A 26505-nucleotide genomic window follows, 5' to 3' on the forward strand; every position below is an offset into this window, starting at 1 on the left:
TTGGTAGGTTGCTGAAGGGGGCTGGCACCACATCTGCACACACATCACCTAATTCTCGAAAATTCCACGTACAGAGACGAGGAGCTCTGATGCCACATTCAGTCAATTCCCAGATGTGTCTGATTGGGTTCAGATCTGGCAAATTGGGGGGGCAGCACATCAACTGGAACACGGCTTTGTGACATGGTGCATTATCTTGTTGAAAAATGCTACTGTCATTGGGAAACACGATCATCATGAAGGGGTGTATGTTGTCTGCAACCAATGTACGATACCCCTTGGCTTTCAGCGTGCCTTGCACGAGCTCACCTGGCCTCATTGACTCCCAAGTGAATGTCCCCCACATGAGCTCCACCAGACTTATGGATGCCCAAGTGAATGTCCTCCTCCTCCCCCCCCCTCCCCTCCCCAGAGCATAATGGAGCCACCACCAGCTTGTCTCAGGTGTCAAGGAGCTATTCCGCTGGAAGACGACGAATTCGTGCTCTCTCATCAGCATGATGAAGAAGGTATCAGAACTCACTACACTATGCAATGCTCTGCTACTGTGCCAATGCCCAGTGCTGATAGTCTCATGCCCATTTCAGTTGTAGTTGCTGGTGTCATAGCATTAACAGTGGCCATGCATGTATCATTGGCTGCAGAGGCCCATTGTTAGGAGTGTTTGGTGCACTGTGTGTTCACATACACTCGTACTCTGCCAGCATTAAAGTCTGATGTTAGTTCCACCACTTTCTTGCACCTGTCCTGTTTTACCAGTCTGCCCAGCCTACAATGTCCGACATCTGTAACGAGGAGTGACTGCTCAACCTCACAACATCTAGACGCGGTTTCACCTTGTGTTGAAGACACTCACAAAAGCACTCCTGAACACCTGACAAGTTGTGCAGTTTCTGAAATGTTTGTGGTGAGCCTCTGGGCCATCACCATCTGCCCTTGGTCAAACTCAGATAGATTGTGCACCTCCCTCATTCTACATACGAACAGCACACTCAGTGATATTACATGCAGCATTCATGTCTGACTAGCAGTCATTCCTCACCATGTGAGGTTGCTAACATCTGGATGGGTTTATGTTGATAGTAGGTTGGTGGTCATAATGTTCTGGCTGTTACATTTAACTCATGTAGTGCAAGTTCAAGCAGTATGTGAGAAACAATGAACTAGCCCCAACAACAAGCTTTCATTCCACTTAAGATTTAACAATTTTGTGAAACACAGGGGGAAACAGCATTACATGCTACCACCATACAGACTCATGTAGTATTTGAATAGATATGCAATAAGAGTTCTCATATAATATGCATGCACATATAAAGATTTATGGTGAGCTTTAAGTACAACTAACAGTCAAAAGTTGCTCTTCATAAATTGTCACATGACTCTAATGCCAGCTCAAAGAGAAATAATGTTTCATTTGATTTAATTGTTAGAGTGTATAATGATTTACTAGATAAGTTGAAAATAAAAATTTTGATCCCGGCTCATGTAACAGATAACATTTATAGAAGTTATCAGCATTGAACCAGTTTGAACAACTGAACTGTATAACAAACAAATTAATTAGAACAGCAAAATCAATCAGTTATTGATAATATAATGTAAATGGATGTATAAAAAATCTACTCACCAAGCAGCTGCAGGGGAACACACACACACAAAAGTATTTAACGTTTACAAGCATTTGGAGCCAGTGGCTCCTTATTCTGGCAGAAGAGTTGACATGGAAGGATGAGGGGTGAAGGAAAAGGACTGGAGAGGTTTAGCGAAAGGGGCACAGTTCAGAAAATTCACCCAGAATCCCAGGTCAGGGGAGAAGAATTAGAAGTTATAAATTAGAGAATTAGAAGTTAGAAATATAATAAATGAAATAAAATACTGGGGATGAAACTGTATTACAAGTACAATTGTGAGAATCAATTACAACTGTGAGAACCATCATTGAGTTCTTTCCAACACATGACACTAGATCATGGGATGATTGAAAGATGAAGCCAAACCTGATATTTCCAGAGTTGTCATGTAAACTACTTGAGCTGTTTGAGAAATGCTGAAACACAACACTACAGGATAGCCATTCAGTCTCCTTTTGGTACGACCAGTTCAAAGCAGTTTCACAATAGATAGTTACTAATGCAGTTTCTAAAAACTGCTTCACTTTTGAAAGTATGATTTTACTTGTTCCACATACCTATAGATTCTACTGCATTGTGGTATCTTCAGAACATGATGAGTGAATGAATTACATGATATGATTCATGTACAGAACAACATAGAGCCTCCCAGCTGCTGTTGGTACTTTACAGCAATGTTTGCCTTTTTTCACACAATAATGGTGTTGCCATCAGAATTTATGACATGTCTATTTTCATCCTTAGACATTAATGGACAATTTTGCTCATATCTTCAGTGTTTGTGAATTATTGTTCACTATAAACATGATGGTCTTTGATGATTATGGAATGGTAATACTTCATGCAGACCATAGGAATGAAGTCCCATATATGGAGGAAGTAAGGACTTTGCTTGGGAACTGTTATATCTTAGTTGAAGGGAAAGTAGCACTTCATGTTCTATGGCTTCCACAGCAGAGTGACACCAATGCATATAATCTCAATCTGGAGCAGCTCGATTTCTCCATGACGCCCAATGAATCCACAGGCAATGCAGTCAGGCACAATGTGGTGTTTTGCTTAACATATACTGAATGAGATGGTGTTTGCATCTGCGGCATCTCTCTCATGCTTGACGACAGCCGAAACTGAGGAGGGACTCTTTGGAAATGATGATATGCTGCTAGCTAACATAAGACACTCAGCACTGAGAAGGCACTATAACAGGAAGCACCTTTAGTTAGTGTAAGGACAATTATATGCAGGGGAATAAGCATAGAAACTTTGTGGCATCCCAGACACATAATAACTATATGGACAGATAAAGACACTCCTGAGAAGTTATTCCAGAATATGCCAACAGTTGAGATGGCATTTTAAAGTCTCTGACTGTCAAATGGATGAGGTGCCTGTAATTCTGAGTTGATATCACATTTCATGACCCACTGCTGCATTTACAACTCATTCAGTCCTCTTCAGCTATATGGATACAAGCTAAGATATAATTGTAGGACCAAGTGACTAACAAAACTACTGAAGTTAAGTCTGAGTTACTATAGGATGCTGAAAATGGTCTGAACGGATAACTGTATATTGTGCAACAATAGTGGATCTGGAACCACACAAGAATGAAAAAAGACTAAAATTTCATGCTTTATTGATGCTGAGGTCATTAGAAACTGAGCACACACTCAGACTGAGGAAGGTTAAGGAAGAACGCCAGACATGCCCAATCAAAGAAATCATCACAGCATTTATCTTAAGCTATTTACGGGAAACCTATACCTGGATGCCCAATACGGATCTGAACCACTATCCATCCAAATATGAGTCCAGTGTCTTACCACTACGCCTCCTCCACATTGTGGGAAACACACCATCTACTAACAGTATACACATCATAAGCAGAAAATGTCTTGGAGCAAGTAGTATTAAAAAGGTCATGCGGAAGGAGAAGGCAATAAGTGCCTGCACTCAAATTTACACTTTATTACAATAAAAAGCTGAAATGAACTACAGCCAAATCAGCCTCAGAATGCTCAACAGTACCGACTGACCACCATGTCATCCTAAAACTGATAGGTGTCACTGGATGCGGATACGGAGAGGCATGTGGTCAGCATACCACTCCTGGCCATTTTCAGATTTTGTGACCAGGCCACTACTTCTAGATCGAGTAGCTCCTCAGTTAGCTTCACAAGGGCTGAGTGCACTCCACTTGCGAGCAGCACTTGGCAGGACCGGACAGTCACCCATTCAAAAGCTACCAAAGCCCGGCACTGATTATCTTCAGTAACCTGCCACAAGCTGGTGGTACCATTGAAGCAAGACCATATTACAATAACAGTACAAAATTTCCAATTATGCCATTTTTAGGGTTCTGTAACTCAAACAGTAAAAACAGAACTCTTATGGGACTGCTTTGTTGTCTGTCCGTCTGTCAATCTCACTATTAAGACACTCTTTCTCACGAAAAGGTAGAGGTATCAAACTGAAATTTATGTCACACATTAAGGTCTACAGTACCTTGACAGGGCAGAAAATTGAAGCTTCTAAGTTAGTTTAGTCAATGGCCCAGGTTGTGAGGCAGCCACTGAAACAAGCATTTTATGTTCAGCTGGATGTCGTGCCACAGGGTAGTCCACTTTTCTATTGGCCACAATTTGGCTGTGTCCATTCATCCTGATGGACAGCTGGTTTGTAGTCATACCAATATGAAAAGCTGTGTAATGACTGCAGTAATGCTGGTGTATGACATGGCTGCTCTCACATGTGGCTCGGCCTCTGATGGCATAGGATAGGCCTGTGACAGGTTTGGAATAGGAAGTGCTGGGTGGGCAGGCCTTGTGCCTGGGTTTTTCACAGGGAAATGACCCTTTGACAAGGAATTGGGATTGAAAGTGACATGAGGATAGACTAAGATGTTGTGGAGGTTGGGTGGGTGATTGAAAACAACTTTAGGAGGGGTGGGAATGATCTCGGGAAGGATGTCGCTCATTTGAGGGCAAGATGATAGATAATCAGAGCCCTGCAAAGGATGCAGTTTAGTTGCCCAAGTCCTGGAGGGTACTGGGTGATGAAAGAGGTACTCCTCTGTAGCTGGTTCTTGTGGGAAGTGGGAGGATTAGGGTTGTAAGGGAGATATTGCATGGGGAATCTGTTTGCAGACTAGGTCTGTGGGATAGTGACTGTTTGTAAAACCTTCAGCTTATTGGGCAAGGGAGTTCTTGAAACTAGAAATACACTACCCCTGGCTGTCTAGACTGTATGGGAGCAATTTTTTGATGTGGAAGGGATGGCAGCAGTCGAAATTCAGATGTGGTTGGTGGGTTTAATATGGACAGATGTGTGGAAGAGGCCATCAGAAAGGAGGGCATCAACATCCAGGAAGGTGGAACGCTGTGTTGAGGAGGACCAGGAGAAGCAGATGGGAGAGAAGATATTGAGATTGTTAAGGAATGAGGATGGAGTGTCTTGGCCCTGAGTCCAGGTCATGAAGGTACACTAATGAACCTGAAACAGGCCAGGGGTTTGGGGTTTTGGGAGGATAGGAAGGTTTACTCTAGATGGCCCATAAACAAGGTGACATAAGGGGTGCCATGTGGGTGCCCATGGCTGAGGCAAGGATTTGTTTGTATACCTTTGCTTCGAAAGAGAACTACTTGCGTGTTAGGATAAAATTAGTAAGGTGTATGGGGAATGAGGTACTGGGTTTCAACTCTGAAGGACAATGGGAGAGTTACAGTTCAATAGCACTGAGGCCATGAGCATGAGTGGCGTTTGTATATAGGGAAATGGCATGAAGAGTGACGTGTAGGTATCCAGAAGGTAAAGCGATGAGGATGGTGAAGGAACTGCAACTCAACATGTCATCTTTACAGTGAGTAGCAATCTATCCTTTTCATAATATTACTGATATTCCAATCTGGACTTTGCATTGTTTGTTTTTATCCTAACAGCTTTTCTTCCATCCCTCAACCCAGTTATGTTTCCCTTTGTTACTATTCTCTACAGCATTACTCTGCTCATTGTCCACTGTTTCTCTTTTTTCCTATATATTTTTCATCATCCTCCAAATTGCACACATGCTCTGATATCCGAGCTACACTGTATCAACGGTATCGTTTGCACAAAACACACAGTTATGTGACCATGCAGATTGTTGGTGCAGTCTCTCATGCCCCAGATTCTTCCCACCTATAATTATACTAATTCCTGCTGATTACATTTCCTCCCTCATCTTCACATATTTTTGTGTGTTATTTTCCACAATCTACTTATGCCACACAAACTTGTGTACCTCTGACTAATCTCTAATCTCCCCCCCCCCCTCCCCCCCAAACCTTACACCAACACATGCCATACGCCATACTCCTGTACCTTATCCATTTTATCTTTTTCACTCATTTTTGTACATGTTTTATGTATTTGTGAATATTTTATGTATTTCAGCAAATTTTTACATACCTGTATATTTTGTGCATATTTTTATACATTTGTGCATGTTTCTATGTGTTTGTACATGTTGTTATGCATCTTTTTCTGTTATCTCCCTTCCCTAACAACCAACTAATGCCTTCATTTGCCCATTTTGCTACATCGTTTCCCGTTTCCTCCCAATTGTCCCTGCCACAATGGACTTCTGCTCTGTCTTTCTGCACGATTTCAGGAAAGTTCTGTCTAAAACCCAGTTCCACAACCTGTTCCTTAAATGCTGCTTATACCATGCAATCCCCTCAACAGCCTAACCATAAAAATTCATTTCTCTCAATTGCCCCCATCATTTTACAAAGACCTTAACCTTTTCAGAAGCTACCTGTCCCTATCCCTCATAAACCCAATAATGCAAAAACACATCTCAATGGCACAGGCATCCCACAACCACATCCATTCCCTTGATGAGATACTGCTACTGTGTGATTCCTTCTACATATATCATATCTTTGAAATTGTTTCCCTTGCTCTCCTGCACCTGGAAGTGTGTCCCTGACATCACCTATATGAGTTATCCAACCTGGTGACATCCTACTGCTGCCTTGGGACACCATCATCCAACCTCTATCCATTCACAGTGTTCCTCCTTGTCAATCCTCAATAGCACCCAGATTCTCCCTAGCTGACCTTCTCAACTTGCCACATCCCTCAAATCTCCCTATCAGAACAACCCCAGATCACTATTGTTACCCTTTCCACCAAAATTCTTAGCACCACAGAAACTTCAACACTATCCAAAAGCCTCACTGTTTGCCCTACACCCAAAATTAACCATGTTGGACTTGCCAAAAACCTTCTCCCTTTCTCCTGATCCCTGTAACTGAAACACTTATTTGCTACAAATCCCAACATTGTATCCTACCTCTCCCAGTTCATACCACCATCCATCCTTGATCATCCTCCCTCCCCCCCCCCCTCCCCCCCTCAATCACCCACCTAACCATCCGCTGGTAACCATCCTTCCCCAGGTCCCTTCCTAAGAACACCAAGCTTTCAGCAGAAGAAAGAACAACCATACACAGTGTTGTAACCGTGACCGGAACAGTCGTGGGGTGACCGTGAATGAAAGCGTGGCAGGTCACAAGTGAATTCCTCACGAAATTGACAACGTCCATTAGTACATGGAAATAAGCAAAGTAAACACGATGAATGTAAGCAAGATATTGAGAGACTTACGCGAATATCAGACTGCCTCGCTGAGTGAGAGGCAAGCGCTTAAATACATGACAGGCTATGTCGCCTATGGCCGCTGGGACCATGGGCTCCACAGTGGTGCCCTCACATTATATGTAGGCCAGGAGGGTGTGCAGCCACAGCTTATGGCATGACGGTTACGAGAGACCTCTAGTGGTAATTGAGGTCCATGCCATCTGGCACAGATTCGAAACCTGCGGCACTTGGTACCAGATCCCTCCCCCCTGAAACTTGCACAATGGGGTGGAAATGCCCCAGATGGTGCCGCAGTGGTTGGCAGATGGGAGAAGACCTGGGCTCGTCAACCGCCGTAGGCGGGGAGGAAGGGACGTCCGAGGTGTCCATGATGGCCGACCCAGAGGCCAAGGTGGCAGAGGGAGCTGCCGATCCACTTGGGGGTGGGGAGGGCCGCAGCAGGCTCGCGGGGAGGCTGAACCAGGGGCAGTGGCAGCGACTCGAGGACCACGTCTGTGCCTGAAGGAGATAGCAGAGGAGGAGATGGCTGCGGGAGTCCCACGGGGGTACATGGGCGGAGCTGGTTATAATGGCGGCGCTCCAACCCATTCAACGTCTGCACTGACGTAACACACCGCCCATGGGCTGCGATGACTGTGGCGGGCATCCAACCCACCTTGCTCCCATACACGTGGCCCCACACGGCTGTGCCGGTGGTGTAATGCTGAGAGGACCAGGACTGGCGGCAGGAGGGGGCAGCATCAGCAAATGGACCACGGCTGCCCATGGAGGAGCTCCGCCGGACTACGTCTGTCAATTGGCGTGGTGCGATAGGTGCTCAAGAACAGGGTGAGGGCCGACGTGGTTGGAGATAAGCCTCTCTGCCGTGCCATTGGAAGAAGGGTGGAAGGGCGGGCTACGGATATGTTTGATACCGTTGGTCTGACAGAAGTCATGGAAGGAGGATGCCAAGAATTGGGGGCCATTATCGGAACTAATGTGTGAGGCAGGCCCTCAATGGCGAGAACCTGGGCCAGGGCCGTGAGTGTGGCATCCATGGTGGTTGATGCCATGCAGACGACATATGGGTATTTGGAGTAGGCATCAATGATAAGTAACCACATGGACCCCAAAAATGGGCCTGCAAAATCGAGATGGATGTGATCCCAGGGCCAGCAAGGCACAGGCCAGGGTGCAAATGACTGAGGGGGGCTTGCCTGGTGATGCGCACACACAGTGCACCCACAGACCAGGTGGTCAATATCGCCATTATTGCCAGGCCAATACACGTGCCAGCGAGCCAAAACTTTCAATGCGTGACGTACCACAATGCCAGCGGTGTAACAAACTGAGTACTTGATGCCACAATTCTAGAGGGATGAACACCCGATGGGCATCCGACTCCATGGCCAACAGAAGGACATCATCAACCACGGAGAGCCTGTGGGACAGATGACACCAGGGGCTGACTTCAGTCCACATCTGACAAGTAATATAAGAGGGCCACCCATGGACCACGTAGCAGAAAACCTGCTGCAAGATAGGGTCTTGGCGTGTAGCCATGGCAATGTGAGCAGCCATAAGAGGCAGACTGTCCAGCGAATCCTGGTGGGTGGAGTCAATGTGAAAGCAGAGGACTTCCTATTGGTCAAATGCAGGATCAGGGCCTGCTGGGAGACGTGACAAAGCATTCGCGTTAGCATGATTGGTGGTGGGTTTATACCGAATGGTGTAAGCATAATTCCGTAAAAATAATGCCCAGTGCTGGAGTTGTTGAGCCATCCCCTCTGGAAGGTGAGTGTGTGGTCCGAAAAGCATAACTAAGGGTTTATGGTCCATCAGGAGGGTGTACTTTGCCCCAAAGAGATAGATGTGAAATTTTTGGATGGCAAACACTATCACCACAGCCTCCTTTTCAATTTGGGAGTAGTTCAGTTGTGCTGGGGTCAAAGTCTTAGATGCATAAGCGATGGGCTGATCTGAGCCATTGGCATTCCAATGCGCGAGGACGGCCCCAATGCCATATGCTGATGCATCAGCCACCACAACCAAGGGGCGGTCCAGAGAGAATGGAGTAAGGCAAGAGGCGGACTTCAGCATAGCCATTAAATGGAGAAAAGCCTGGTCACCAGCAGGAGTCCAATCAAAAGGTACCCATTTGTGATGCAAGTGATTGACAGTTTGAGCAATGGAGGCAGCCTGGGGTAAGAACTTTAAGTAAAAAGCAACCTTGCCCAAAAACACCTGGAGTTAAGGTAAGTCCTTGGGACGAGGAAGGACCTCAATGGTTGCGACATTATGACCCAAAGGGCAAATGCAATCTTTTCTAAGCCAGTGGCCTAAATATTCCAACTCTGGTTGAAAAAAACATCACTTGTCCAGCCAACAGTGTAAACCTGCAGATTGCAGAGCGTGAAATAAGGCGCTGAGGTTTTGAAAATGTTCCTGGCAGGAAGAAGTTGACCTCAGGGAAGATCAGTTTGGATTCCATAGAAATATTGGAACATGTGAGGCAAGACGGACCTTACGACTTATCTTAGAAGAAAGATTAAGGGAAGGCAAACCTACATTTCTAGCATTTGTAGACTTAGAGAAAGCTTTTGACAATGTTGACTAGAATATTCTCTTTCAAATTATAAAGGTGGCAGGGGTAAAATACAGGGAGTGAAAGGCTATTTACAATTTGTACAGAAACCTATTGGCAGTTATAAGGGTCGAGGGACATGAAAGGGAAGCAGTGGTTGGGAAGGGAGTGAGACAGGGTTGTAGCCTCTCCCCGATGTTATTCAATGTGTATATTGAGCAAGCAGTGAAAGAAACAAAAGAAAAATTCAGAGTAGGTATTAAAATCCATGGAGAAGAAATAAAAACTTTGAGGTTCGCCGATGACATTGTAATTCTATCAGAGACAGCAAAGGACTTGGAAGAGCAGTTGAATGGAATGGATGGTGTCTTGAAAGGAGGATATAAGATGAACATCAACAAAAGCAAAATGAGAATAATGGAATGTGGTCGAATTAAGTCGGGTGATGCTGAGGGAATTATATTAGGAAATGAGACACTTAAAGTAGTAAAGGAGTTTTGCTATTTGGAGAGCAAAATAATTGATGATGGTCGAAGTTGTTGTTGTTGTGGTCTTCAGTCCTGAGACTGGTTTGATGCAGCTCTCCATGCTACTCTATCCTGTGCAAGCTTCTTCATCTCCCAGTACCTACTGCAACCTACATCCTTCTGAATCTGCTTAGTGTATTCATCTCTTGGTCTCCCTCTACGATTTTTACCCTCCATGCTGCCCTCCAATGCTAAATTTGTGAACCCTTGATGCCTCAAAACATGTCCTACCAACCGATCCCTTCTTCTAGTCAAGTTGTGCCACAAAGTCCTCTTCTCCCCAATCCTATTCAATACCTCCTCATTAGTTATGTGATCTACCCACCTTATCTTCAGCATTCTTCTGTAGCACCACATTTCGAAAGCTTCTATTCTCTTCTTGTCCAAACTAGTTATCGTCCATGTTTCACTTCCATACATGGCTACACTCCATACAAATACTTTCAGAAACGACTTCCTGACACTTAAATCTATACTCGATGTTAACAAATTTCTCTTCTTCAGAAACGATTTCCTTGCCATTGCCAGTCTACATTTTATATCCTCTCTACTTCGACCATCATCAGTGCACAGTCATCATGGTCGAAGTAGAGAAGATATAAAATGTAGACTGGCAATGGCAAGGAAAGGGTTTCTGAAGAAGAGAAATTTGTTAACATCGAGTATAGATTTACGTGTCAGGAAGTCGTTTCTGAAAGTATCTGTATGGAGTGTAGCCATGTATGGAAGTGAAACATGGACGATAAATAGTTTGGACAAGAAGAGAATAGAAGCTTTCGAAATGTGGTGCTACAGAACAATGCTGAAGATTAGATGGGTAGATCACATAACTAATGATGAAGTATTGAACAGAATTGGGGAGAAGAGGAGTATGTGGCACAACTTGACTAGAAGAAGGGACCGGTTAGTAGGACATGTTCTGAGGCATGAAGGGATCACCAATTTAGCATTGGAGGGCAGCGTGGAGGGTAAAAATCGTAGAGGGAGACCAAGAGATGAATACACTAAGCAGATTCAGAAGGATGTGGGTTGCAGTAAGTATGGGGAGATGAAGAAGCTTGCACAGAATAGGGTAGCATGGAGAGCTGCATCAAACCAGTCTCAGGACTGAAGACTACAACAACAACAACAACAACAGCTGTGGACAGCATGAGTTTGGTTGGAAAGGCACGAGCAGGTGCCAACATAGTTCACAAAATATTCACTTCTGAACGCATACTACAACTTCACTGCAGAAGCCACAGAAATCACACAAGAGCACACATCAGCACTCCGAAATATTTCTATCCTCCACAATCATGTGCAAACTGCTCCACTGTCCAAGTCTTTCCGCCAACTGTGCATCCGTCGTGCCATCACGTGCAGCACTTCCCGTCCTGTGCGACTATCCCCCATGCCGCACTGTTCCGCTCTCCAGAATCCCCGTGTCCTCTCTTGAAACGATCCTTCTCCCCCACTTCCATACAGTCTCACCATTAGCGAGTGCTGTGATTGGCTATAGCACTCCCTTCATGTCTCCAAGCCAATGTACACTCACAAATGTATTTAAACACATACAAAATACTGGAGTTACAAAAAATAACTTGAAATTAAATAAATATTCCTATGGCTGGACCATAAACACACACTAATACACATTATTAAACACATAAACAAAAAATAGACATATATCAAAGGTACAGCAAGCAAAAGTAGGCCACTAGCCTAACGTCTCTGTGCTTTCTAAAACACAGTAAATAATTGACCAATTTCTTCATGAAGAGCATTTATTGGATATAAACAAAGGCATAGAATAGTAAATATATTTATAAGCATGCTGCTACTGTTTTTTTCGTGTAACTGTGGAGTACTTATGGCCTGACGCGATCGATAGTAATCGGCCACTTTGACCTCCAATAACTCATGTACTATTCAAGTCACATGCCTGTAATTTATACTAATTTAGCTTTACACTAAAAGCTTCCTAAAGACATGTTGGTCAACAAAATCAGATAAAATGTTTAGATTTTGGAAATTTGTTGCTGGGTATTGCTTGTATAATTTATGGTCAGATATTAAACTTTAAATTAATAAAGGTATTGAAAATCTGATTACACCATCAGAATCGTTGTGCAAATAATAGTAATGCACATGTTTCTTTTTGAGGTATCACGATTCATCTGGCTACTATAAATTTCCGTATGAACTGTGAAATGTCTGCTATTATTGTTTCACAAAGTCCACCATATTTGGCACTCCCGGCATAGATGTCTCCTTCATCGACACAAAGCACCGTCCTTGTCACAGTGTCAACATGGAATTCCCACCCACGCGATCGGGCTGGACCCCTCTTGCTTCGGCGAACATCCGGCACCACGTGGTCGGCTTGCCGAGCGACCCGCACCCGCCAAGCGGCCACACCAACTCCGAACTTAGAATATTTTCAGGGCACCACAATTCGCCTGTTACTTCGCACACCTCCACTTATTAACATTCTGGCTTGCCAGAATGTTCAGAAGTAGCAACCTTCAGTTCATACTAGTACACATAAACAAATTACAAAGAACAGAATTAACTGATTAAAATCCCAGGCCAATAGGGTTCACAAAATTTTTGTAGTGGTGTGGGAGCAGCATGAATTTTGAAATAAAATAACACAAATTATGAACGAAATGGCATATTAAATAAATGCCAACATTTCAGTTATGCATACACAACTTTTTTTGACAAGAAATGAAGTTTTTTAAATACACTTTCATTTGTGTGTAATTTTGTAAGCACTTCTTGTGCCACTCACTCAGCGCTAAGGCGCCTTCTTGCACTAATTTTTCCGTCACACTACACATGGTCACACGGATTTTAGCATGAAGTATTGATCAACTCACATCAGTGTTTTGACCAAGTGCCTCACAGAAATTGTGTCTGCCTCTGAATTCCAAGTTCCACCATTTATCGTGACAAATTTGTCTACAATGAAAACCAAAAGTACAAACCCCTCAACAAACCATTTCCCAAAACCAACCAGGATCCTCATTAAAGATTCCCTCCAGTGGAAAACGATACTTTAGGAACAAAGCCACAAGGCAAATGACTGAATCACAGTAAGCTCAAATTTCCATAAGTTCTATTTATTTGGCTTTGATCAATTCTTCCCACCTCCACACACCAACAATTGTTTGCACATACAATTACACTTTTAATGCCCTTCAAATTGACCACTAAATTCTTTGCCACACTCTTATACAAAGCATAAATGGATATATATTTTACTTAAATTCATGAAGTCACTGACCTCCACGCACCCTCAGTGCCTAAACTTCCCCCTATTGCACATGTACAGTGCCACAATAAACTAACAAATTACTAATGAACCCCCAAGTAAAACATATAAATTATCTCTCCAAAATTACTACCACTAATTACAAATTAGAACAGCTTTTAATTTCTCCCCTTTCTCTATATGCCCTTAGCTATTTCAAATTTCTCTTGTTTCCACATATGTGGCAGCAACGACCGTAATATTCTAGCATACCAATGCCAATCAGTCTTATTAGAATCACACTCCTCCTTTATATACCAATTTGTACGAACTTCATTACACAAGCTATCCCCATCATCACTATTTACTTCAGCCCTCTCTAAATTTTCTTAGTTTTTCCATACATTTCACTGATTCATTACCCACAGCCTGCACAACTTTACTGTTTTTTCCCCTCAAAAATATCAACACTTGCAGCTTCAACAAAATTACACATCAATTCACTATTAAACACTTTATCTTTCTGAAAGAATACATTGATGCCTAAGCCATCATTACCATAAATATTCATCTCAGCAACCTTATCTGCTGACACACTATTTAAATCACTACATAAATTCACCTCAGAAAGCTTTCTTTCCTCCTTCGACAAATTAACTTTACATGAATCATACACCACTTTATCCTCCGCCGGTACGTTACACAAATTGCTGCTACCTTGTTGTACAATTTTGGGACTTCCAGACTTGCTACATTCTGCTGTGATTGGACAAAAATCAGCACATACTGCCATTTCTACACACTTTTCATCCAGATTAGCCCCCGATCCTATTTTACATACCTTCTCACTTTCACACTCTGACATACGTTTTAGATTCACACATTCATCAATAAGTTTCGTTTCGCCTTCATTCGTGATTAGAAACGCGTAAATTCCTTCCTCCGAAGTATCAATACCAGTAGCTTTTACATCATTACATAAATTACCATTACTCTGTTCCTTTAAACAGAAATCATCTACCTCTGCAGATACATTTTTAACTTCAACTGCTGGCGAGACCAATGCTAAGCCTCCCTTAGTAACTTTGATGCTTTCCGCTGAAACACAATCACTCTCACTTGCAGCTGGCGAGACCAAAGCTACACCACCTTCACTAACATCGATGTTTTGTAGACTCACAAATACTTGTTACTACATCACCTTCCTTACTGCAATTGCTACTATTTGCTAATACCTCTTCAGAACTCTCCATCCAATTTGCTTTCACAAAATTCATCTCCTCTTTAACTCCTTTTTAAGCCCCTGAATCTTTCCATTCATCACCATTCACACACTCATTCATTACACATTCATAACTTACATCATTCCCCACAAATGTATTCCCATTACTTTTATTTAAATCTCTCACAAATCTATGCTTCTGCCGTTTGCACCTGCTTTTATTGAAAGAGACACCTATATAGCCTTCCTCTTTAGCAAACTCCATATTACATATTTGTTGCCTTTCTCCAAACCTATCAACATTTCTACCATTACCATTATCTCCATTCTCACAAACCTTACTAACTTTACCTAATGTGCAAATAGTTCTCCTTTGAAGGAAAGGTATACAAACAAATCTGCAACAGACCCATGGGCACCAGCATGGCACCTACCTATACCAACTTGCTTATGAGCCATCAAGAGGAAACCTTCCTAGCCTCCCGAAACCCTGACCTCTGGCTTGGTTAAGGTTCACTGATTATATCTTCAAGATCTGGAGTCAGGAGCCAGACATTCAGTCCTATTCCTTCATGACCTCAACACTTTCTTCCCATCCACCTCACCTGGTTCTCTTCAACCCAGAGTCCCACATTCCTGGACATTGACCTCCTCCTCTTCGATGGTTACATTCACAGATCTGTCCACATTAAACCCACGAACCACCAGCAGTACCAGCATTTGAACAGCTGCCATCCCTTCCGTACCAAAAAATTCCCCCCGTACAGCCTGGCCAGCTGAGGACGACATATTTGCAGTGGCAAGAAATCCCTGAAGGTCTTACAGACAGGCGCTACCCCAATACCTAGTCCATTAACTGATGTCCTGTGCTATATCCCCACACACAATCAATCTTCCCTCTTCCCATAAGAACCAGCTACAAAGAACTGCTCCCTTTGTCACCCAATTGTATCCCAGAGTGAAACAGCTGAACCACATCCTTTGTCAGGACTTTGATTATCTATCACCTTGCCATTGAAATGAGGGGCGGTCATCCCAAGATTATTCTGCCCCCCACCCCTCCCCCATAAAGTGACATTCCATCAACCACTTGACCCCCACAACCTAGCCCATAACTATGCCACTCCCAATCCCATCCCCTTGCCAAAGGGATAATTTTCATGCAGAAGACCCAGATGCAAGATCTGCCCCAATCCACCCACCCAGCACCCCATATTCCAGTCCTATCACATGCTTGCTTACCTTATCCCATCAGAGACTGGTCCAACTGTGAAATTAGCCATGTCATATAACAGCTCTGCTGCAATCAATGAACAGCTTTTTATATTGGTATGACTACGAAGCAGCTGTCCACCAGGATGAATGGTCAGCACCAAACTGTGGCACAACATACAGCTGAACATAACAAACTTATTTCAATGTCCGCTTCACAATGTGGGCCATCTGTATTCACTCCTCCACCACCAGCTTTTCTGAATTGCACAGAAGGGAGTTATCCTTACAATGTGCTATCTGCACTAGTCCCTGCACACACGGCCAGGCAGCACTCACTCCTTTCTCCCTACATGTACCCTGCTATCCCCCCACTCTGACTTGCTGCTTCTATTCAGCACAACACCATTGCATTCTGGCCGGAGTGGACAGAGATCTGAAGAAGGCTATGACTGAAAGCACAATGATGCCTGTCTGCAACTCACTGTGTCATATTTATGGTGAGTAGCAACCTATCCTTTTCATAATATTGTTCATATTCCAAACTGGATTTCACTTTGTTTGATTCTATCTATATACATATTGATTCTGTTGATTTAGCAGTGAAATGCATGCCTGGAAACTGAGAGGGTCGAATCTTGGCCGGGCCACAGATTCTTCAGTCTTTGTTTTAATCCAGTCTTCATCTCTCTGTTCTGTGAGGAGTCATCAGAAACACCACGTGGTTCAGATTTCACGTTAAACTGTATGTCCTCTTTCCCCAGTTCAATAACTAGAGCAGGTTACAGGACACTTAAGCTGCTGAAGTGGTGTCCAGTGGATTTCACTGAGCCACATGAAATTATTATTATTAGTAATGTTTAGAATGGACATCAACTGATGGCCTCTTAACCCTTTTTTGCATGAACCATAAGTATTTTTGCTTTGTTCCCTTATGTGTCAAAGATAAAATTCCCAGTTGTATTGTTATTTCTATGTGCTTGCTTGCTTAACTACCTCCATTATTTATTGCATTAAATGGAGAAAGTCTTACTGTATTCAGTGTAACTTAATAGTCAGTACCAGTACTCACATTGTCTTCATTAATGAGGCAATATGTTTTTTGGAGAGGACAGAATGTGTCTGTGATGCTACATGCTTGACCAGACACAGGATCCCAAATGCGGAAAGTTCCTGGGGCATCTCGAGTTAAAACATAGGCAGCTGGTCCATGGGGCACACCAACTCCGAGGAGCAGCCAGGCTTGCATTCCCAGATGCAGGAGGTAGCAACACAGCAGCACAGCATGGTCCTCACAGTCGCCAGACAGCAACCTCACAACTTGCTGAGAAATATACCAAAATATACAGATGTAACACAAAATAAAATTTCCCAGATATGTTTGTTAACCTTATGTTATACTGTTTATATCATTATCATGGTACAGATATGTGGTTCACTTTTTTGTCTGAAATATTTGCAGAATAGGACTAATTCATAAAAAGTTACAATATTACAAAATACGGAACTTCGTAATACACATGGATTAGATTGAGATTTATAACATTAGGGCAATATCCACTGCAATATTAATGCTATGGACTCTGTGAGGTAACAAAAATCAAAAGAACTGCTTGAGCAACTGATTCTAAAAAATCAAAATGAATCAGAAAAGCTCAAAAGACAATGCAGATAATATACATAACAAATCAATATGTATTCAATAGACAACATACAACAGAGATAAGTGTATTGCTGCATTGATTTCAGAGACAGATAATATATTTATTAAACTAAAAGAGAGAACTATAGATTCAAAAGGACTCTCATTGGATAAAATTGTTAATACAAGTTTTTGCGATATGAAAAATTACCTAATTTGGGTGAACCAATAGTATAGTCAGTTTAATACACAGAAAAGTTTGTATGATTTTCCTCCTATTATTTAATATAAAGATGCATGTATCAGACAATAAGAAAGAAAATTAAATTACAATTAAAATATGTCATATATATCATTGAAAGAACCATGATTTTAAAAAAAAAATTATAAGTTGGTGTAGACACATTACTCGAGTAATAATAGGAGAAATGTACAGGTATCAAAAATGTATGGTGGTTCACTTTCAAATATCTTGTGAGAAAATCTGTGGTATTTACCACCAGAAGCTGAAACATTGTTGAGCTTCCACTCACTGTTGGTGGTCGTTATGTGCGAGGCTAAAGTCTAAGGCATACAACTGACTATTTATGGGCCAATGTGAGTTCCAGAGCCTGGCAGACGAATGGAATGATGTTCTGAAATTAAGTAAATGCACTAAAATGAAATGACTGGAGGTGTGAGTGGCACAGATAGCCTAATAGTAATGACAGCTTCTCACAATGAGCAGGAAATCCAAGTTTATGCCCCAAGGTGGCATCGACTTTCAACTGTCACCTATATTGATTGATTTGATATTATTTATTGTATTCAATACTGGTGACAAAATTTCATCTAATCTAAGTTTTTCTTCTTTTATGTGAAAATTATTGTTGTGTTGTCAGATTTTGCTAGCCTTACTGTACATTTTAGTAACATGATGCCCAGTCCTATTCCTGGAGAGACTACAGACAATTTTGATACCATTTTATTATTCAGTATGTTTCATAGACATGAAATGATGTCACAAGAATAATATATCTTTACAAATTGCTTGTCAGTTCTACTTTGACCCTATCTCACAACAACTTACTTTCCGTGAGACATGAAAAACCCTGCACACTGCCACAAGAAAACCGACAAGTAAGGCTTAATGACACTTTCAGTAGATTGGGTCATGGAAAGAAGCATCACTCAGATTTTTAAAATTTCTTGTATGTCTGTAGTATCAATTCAAACATCAGAGTCGGTTTTATTTTTGGATGGGTAGGTACTTAAAAGAGAATGGCAGAACTTTATGTACTGAAATCTATGGAAAGTTACTCACACAAATAAGAATCTGTACAAAAATTCTGACCATCATTCAAATAAGGAAAGAACAGTTGAAAGGAAACAACTGGTTGGAAGCCTCATGCAAGCTGAGTTTACGAACCTACAGCAAAATAAAATAGCTCTTGTGGACCAAACACAAACCAGCCTCTGCAGTTAATGATGCTAGTTGTAACTTGGGGCTTGCTCCATACAATAGTGACTACCTTTGAAAGTTGAAGATGAAAGGAAATCTTTTAAGGAAAAGTCCACTGTTTGGTGATTTTTCAAGGAAGACTGCACAAGGATATGGTGGGCAGTCACTTGACAGATGACTTAGATGAGTTGGAGCATCTGAAAATAGCCAAGACTGACAGAAGATCAAAATTTAGATTCAACACAGGACAGATAAACTACATAGCAACACACAACATAAATTCCATCATACAACCAAGGAAACTCAAAATTGTAGCAGACAAAATGGATTGCAAAGGAGGACTTCAGGAAATGAGAAACACTGATCAGGAACCAACAGAATCACACAGATATATAATTTATAGGGAAATACCAAGAAAAAGTGTATTGAAACAATGTCCACAGTTAGGAACATGATATGGGGTCACTCTCAAAATAATTGAATCTGTAATAGAATTTAAATCACAATCTCCCAGGCGATCTACAGTAACTATAAAAACTGCAAATAAAATATACACAATAATAAATTCCCATCCCCTAACTAATTATAAAAATAATAAGAAAGGACACAGAGAAAATATGGATGAATTTTGGAAGCTAGATCAGATGGCAACAAATGTAAATAAAAACCACACCAAAATTTTAATTGTTGATTTTAGAGGCCAGCCCGGAAGGGAGAAGACATACAGGGATGTAACAAAGAAATGGCTAACACAAAGAAGAACAAACAGGAATGTATGAGACTACTGGAATTGTGTAGAAATCATGATATGATCTCAAAGTCCACACTTCAAGAAAAGACCAAATAAACTCAAAATTTGGAAATATCTGGACTGGAAAACAGGAGAATGGCACTGGATCATGTCTGTATGGCTAAAAATTACCACAATGTGAAAATTCTGAGCGGTACAGATACTGTATCAGATCATTACATGATAAAAATAAAAATTAAATTTACCCTGTTAGCAAGGAAAAAATCCCACCCCAAAAAGAAGAGAACCCATGACCCTCATAAGTTGATAAGTAACAAGGAATATGGAGAACAAACAAGGAATATAAAGATAAAACAGATAATCTAGAGGAAATGGCTCCTCAGTAGAAATAAAAAGCTGAACAGTAGCCCAGTAAATCCAAGGAAAAAAACATAAATGGTGGAGTGATGAATATGATAAAACAATGGCAGATAGACATCAAGCTTGGCTAAGGTATCAGCGTCATAAAACAGGAGAATCACACTTTGAACTCACAGACCAAAGAAAGATAACTCAAAAAGTAATAATAAAAATTAAATGCCAATATTGAAAAGATATACTTCTAATGATAGAAATAAATAGTGAGAAAACAACCTCCAGAGATTTCTACAAATTATTTAGCAGACAAGCACAAAGATATGACTCTCCAATATTAATGTTAAAAGTATAAAAATAATAAGATGGCCCTTGGCAGTGCAAAAATATAGAAATTTTAGCAGAAATATTAAAAAAATTACTAAAAATTGCAAAGATGTTCCAAAACTACTATAAATAAACACAGATGCCCCTATTAAAACTCCAGCAGAAAGTGTAAACCCACATGCAATCCATGAAGTCTACAAAGCTTTTAAAGAGCTCAAAAACTAAAAGATCAAAAATTTGTGGAACTTTGGAAATACGCAGCAGAACCAGTGAAGATATCATTACATCAATGCACAGTGAAAATCTGGAACAAGGAAGAACTATGAGAATACTGACTACAGACTTCAAGAATGCTTATCATTGTTTCTACAGATCTTCAGTGATGAAGACACTAAGAAATTTCAGTCTCCACCCCAAATAAAAATTTAGCTCTAATGAACACCAAATCTACTGTAAAGTTCAGAGGAGAAATATCTGAGCCATTTATGACTAAAACAGGGTTAAGACAGGAAGATGATTTATCTCCGTTACTTTTCAACTGAGTGCATCATGAGAGAATGGTACAAGGAAAATCCTAAAAACATAAGAAATGGAACCAAGAAAGATAAAATAAACTTAAACTGCTTGGGATTCTTAGATGACTTAGCGTTACTAGCTAATACATTCAAGAAGCCAGAAATCAACTAACAACCCCACAAAATATAGCACAATGAACAGGACTCCAGATATCATTCAAAAAGACTGAGAAAATGGTAGCAGATCCACTATTAATCAACCACATAACAGTAAATAACAGGGAAGCAAGAAACATGCATGTAACAGCTAACAAAATGATAAAAGCTCAAAAATTAACATGGTTGCGTACAATAAAATATGTCTCTCAATCAAAATTAAATTAAAACTTTACAATATGCTGGTTCAACAAGAAATGACACATGGAAGTGAAACTCTTTTCAGTCACCCAGAGAAACATATTTGACAAAATCCTAAAAGTAGAGAGAAGAATAGCTACAATACACATAAATAAGAATGATCAAAAAGACGAAAAATGGCAGATTGTGCCACATGAAGTGGTGTACAGCAGACTGGAGCCCACTGCAGGTACTATACAGAAAAAAGCATCTCTTTTTTTGGTCACATTACAAGGAAACCAGAAACCAGACTACCAAGAAAAATTATAAAGAAACTTTGGAACATGAAGCAACAAGCAGGATGGGTATGGAATATCAGGGAGGATATGAAAGAGCTAGAATTAACCCTGGATGATTAGCAAAACAAAACAGAAACTTTAAAGCAACTGAAAAACATAAAAATAAGATCGAAATAAAATACAGACAGACAACAAGTAATAAGAAAGAGTATTTACAGATGAGGAACAACAAAAAAGATCAGAATGAATGAAAAGATACTGGGCAATTCAGAAAGAAAACCTACTGAAAATGACCAGAAATTGATTGAAACCGTCCAATGAGGCCTTAAAGCAGGAGGAGGAGGAGGAGAAGAATGAGAAGGAGAAGAAGAACCTACGTTGTCAATTTTGTGATTCACTGACACTTATTTTAGCAAATAGTATATCTACATCAGAAGTGTAGATATAGAAAATGGAAATGGAAAGTGCTATACTGCAAATACTTTCACTACATGCCAGCAATATACATGTTGATTAAGATTTCATCCTTACTGAAGGCTGTTCTCGGTATTTGCAGTAAAGAAAAATGCCACTCTTACAGATGGTGAGTAGTGTGTTTATGTATGATGGTTATCGGGTGTTTGAAAGTGGAATTTGTAACACTGCATGCCCAGAGGATGTGCATGTGCAGTTTATCACCGTCTTTCAAACTTTGAGACATGGGAGCATCATATCAATGTTCTCACAGACAGTTAGCTACAATGTGACTATTAAAAAGTGAAGCTGACGAGGTGCACTCAGGAAAATTGTGCAGCAAGAAGAGTAGGCACAGGTCCTTCCAGAAAGGTTACACCATTAGAAGATAGCTCTGACAAACAGATGGCTGACAACAATTGAAATATGGTTACAGTCTGGATGTCATCACAAACTGTCAGAAATATTAGTAAAAGTTGTATGGGAAATCTCAAATTATCATTTGCAGTTTATCACTGCCACCATGTCACAGGTACCACAGACTTGCACGGTGTAGAGCCAGCGTCAACTGAGATGCTGAGGACATAATGTGGTGTCCAGTGACGAGTTTTTGGTGGTAGTATTGATGCCAAAATCTCTGTAGATGACAAGTTAAAATGTCACAGGGAGCAGTGATTCTTGATGCCTTACCCCTTCAACTCCTGGAATCATGGATACAAAGATGCAACTGATTTGGTAACTGTTGAACGGTGGATGAGTGTTTGGAAGTGCATAGTTAGAACTGTAAATACTGTTGTCATATACTTCATGGACAGAGTACCAAAACGTATATTCCAGTGGATAATGCAATACCTGACCATACAGTTCGCATCACAAAGACCTCAAGGAATGTACTGATTGAGCCTGTTCATTTGTCACCCACAGATCATGTCTGGGATGTGATGGGAAGACGTATAACAGCCTCCAGGCAGCAATCTTCATGAACTGACACAGCATGTGTTTCAGGCATGGCAAAAAATTCCTCCAGGATGATATTCAAAGTCTGGCGGTCTCTGTGATTCAAAGAACACAAGAGAGCACTAATGCGTGTGGGGTAACACCTCTTACTGATGTTGATGGTGGCCATTACTTTAAAATGGAATCTGAGTTTAACCATTTTATTCCTGCTTTGCAATGAACATTTCTTCAAGTTTTATAAATACTAGATTTGTGCTTCACAGTGTAACGCTTTCCATTTCTGTCAGTGTATACAAAATAAGAGTGCACTGAATATAACTATAACAAATGCATGACACAAAGGAATGAAATACATTAGACGCCAGCAAGTACTGATTTATATCAATGGAGAAAGTTGCAGATTTGTGCTGGATGGAGATTTGAAGTTGGGTCTCCTGCTTCTTAGGCAGATGAGCTGACCAGTATCCCATACAGACACACTGATCATTGCAGCTGCATGGACTACCCTAGCATGCTTCCCATCAGACCCAGATTCTCAACTTATCCTCAGACCACTGATGTAGAGCCCCATACCCATTATCCTCATTACTCATGTCATTTTGCCAATTCCCATAAGAGTTCAAGCTTGCAGTGCATCTGCACTAAAGGGGTTGCAGCACACCAGTCTTCAACTCTTATGAGAATCGGTGAAATGCTGTGAATAATGAAGATAATGGGCAATGGGCACTATTTCAGTAATGTGTAGATAGGTGGGAATTTGGGTCCGATGGGTGCATCCTAGGGCAGTCTGGGCAGTTGCGATGACTACTGTGTCCAGATAATGTAGTGGTCAGTTAATTTGCCTGTTAAGCAGGAGATCCAGGTTTGAAACCTGGTCTGACAAAAATTTTCAACTTCTCCCTTTGACATAAATCAATGCTCACTGGCAGCTGATGTCTTTAATTCCCCCTTGAATCATATCTTATTTTACGGACTATCTATGGACTGTAAACTGCACCTTAATTTTTAAGCAATTTTTTTAAAATAACATTTTTAACATTTTTATTATTAGATTGCAAAACCAGACTAAAAAAAATCTTAGTTTATGAAACCAAAGTGACCTTTAAAATCCCTGAAACCTGTCATTTGAACTTTCTTCTTCTTCGTCTCCATCATCATTGTTGTCCTTTTCACATATAAGATGCTCTTCATTGCCATCGAGAGTGTCGCTTATGCTGCACTTCTTGAAAGATTTAACAACAAATCTTCTCTCACTCTAGACCATAACTGTTTTATCCACTCACATATTTGTTTCATTGTAGGTCATTTTAACACTCCCTTCGGCGTGAATTCATGTTGGATTTAATTCATCATCCACTTGTTCCATTCCTTTCTCATATTCACTGTAAATGGTTTATTTATGGAGACATCAAGAGGTTGCAATTATGAAGTAGGTTGTCCTGGAATAACAGCAAGCTCTGTATTTCACTGTCTCAATTTCTCTTTCACAGAATTTTTCAAATGATTGCTAAACTGGTCCATCACAAGAACTCTTCTTCTCTCCCACACTCTGTTAATCAATAATGTCTTACCAGCCAAGTCAATCCAACCCTTGTCATGTATGTGAGCAACAAAACCTGGCAATATTTCAGGTTTTGGCATTGTTTTGTGCTTGAAAATGATCACTGGATAAAAGTTAGTACTGTCAGCACAGCATGAAAGGACAACAGTATACTGCAATTTTTGATGCCAACTTGTTTTTATAGTTACAGTTTTAGAACTTTTCAAGACAGCTGTTCTGTTACCCAGCAAATCAAATGTCAGAGGAGTTTTGTCCATATTCACTACTTGGCTTAGTTCCACATAGGTTTTCTTTTGATGTTGAATAATAAAGCAATAGAAAGATAATATTTTCTCTTCATACTCTTGTGCCATTTTCCAAAATACTTTGGTTTTTGGTTCGCATACTAAGTCCATGTTGGTTCACAAACCTGTAGCACAAACCAACTCCACCCCTAAAGTTTTTCTCATTTTTCAGTTCTTCTTTACTGGCTCGCTAACTGCGAATGTTTTTTTATGTTGGTGGAGAGCCGAAACGCCACTCAGCTGCTCTGTTTCCATGTTCTTCTGCATCTGCTATTACTTTCAATTTATAGCCCCATCATATGAATACTTTTTATTTTTTCCATTACGAAACTAGCTACTAACAAAAATATTGTACTGTTACTGATAACACAAATCACTTTAATTCGTGTTCACTGGCACATTTGATGGCAATGACGCATCAAAAGTTAAACGGTGTTCTGGGTTTGTTATGGTGGGGCAGGAAGGAGAGCGTGTTTGCAGGCTTGTGAATCCCTACAACTCATGAGAATTGCATTGGTGTACTGCTGCTGCCGGTTGAATCCAAGGCTGGCAGATAGAGATAGGTTTCCCATGGCATTGAAAATATGGCAATTTTTAAGACTGGTCAGAATTTTAAATCAATCACTGGATATTTTTAAATTAATTTTGAGCATAAGATGCACCTTTCAAAGAAAAGAAGTGTGTCTTGTAATCTGTAAAATACAGTGTTGCTGCATGATCAAAATGGTTCTGTTATTTCACACTTGTCTGAAAGGAACAGACACCACATATATAAAAAATGCCATAATTTTAAAGAAATTCTTTGTTAAAAGCAAAATATTGGGATAATAAGTGGATCCCTCCCCTCTCCCTGCCCAGAATATAACATGCGGTGATAGAACAAAACATTTAAATTTCACAGATGAAGAATACTTATTACAACTTTTATTCCGAAAAACATTTTTATATTTGTATAATCACTGGCATAAAAAGAAAGAACTACAGTTCTCCAGTTTATGCATGAGTAATATAATCTTGTACCTGAATGTGTGAGAAACTGTTGTTTGATTACATTTAATTTATTTAGAATTACTTCTTCTCTTGCCAGTGGAAATTCACCTAGAACAGCTATTATATTACTATTATGTAATTAAACTGCTTGCTACAAAGAAAAGTGCACTTACATCTGATGTCAGCCACACATCAAAAAGTCCTGGGAATAGTGTGTTACCAGATATAACAGGTATCATTGCAACATAGCGAGCAGCCATTTCTGCTGTCACAGGACCATCATCTCCACACAGATCTGAAATATTATCAGTGCAATGCGTCTACATCAGGATTGCAAGAAAACTGACGAAATTATGTTTTTAATAGCACACAAGATATTCAATAGACATTGACCTAAGGGAGAGGTAAACAAGAAAGTGCAAAATATGGTGACTCTGCTGTCAAAATGTATAGGCCTAACGTACTCATACCAAAGCTTTGAATTTTTCTAAGGTTTCACTTTCTATCTGAAAAATGTTTGTTATTAGAAATGTGTAACTCAGCTCACAAAAATCTG

At 40.7% G+C, this 26505-nt stretch overlaps 1 protein-coding gene across 1 annotated transcript in view; it reads right to left on the minus strand.

Annotated features, from left to right (window-relative positions):
- Nucleotides 1-26505, minus strand: part of LOC124605904 (coiled-coil and C2 domain-containing protein 2A) — a 348984-nt gene that overhangs the window by 21601 nt on the left and 300878 nt on the right. The window contains exons 17-18 of the mRNA XM_047137851.1: nt 26123-26244; nt 17112-17363 (exon numbers count right to left, since the gene is read on the minus strand). Of these exons, the coding sequence (XP_046993807.1) occupies nt 17112-17363; nt 26123-26244 (374 nt within the window). The remainder of the gene's footprint in view (nt 1-17111; nt 17364-26122; nt 26245-26505) is intronic.

Source organism: Schistocerca americana, chromosome 3 (genome assembly GCF_021461395.2).
Source record: "Schistocerca americana isolate TAMUIC-IGC-003095 chromosome 3, iqSchAmer2.1, whole genome shotgun sequence".
Classification (NCBI taxonomy): Eukaryota; Metazoa; Arthropoda; class Insecta; order Orthoptera; family Acrididae; genus Schistocerca; species Schistocerca americana.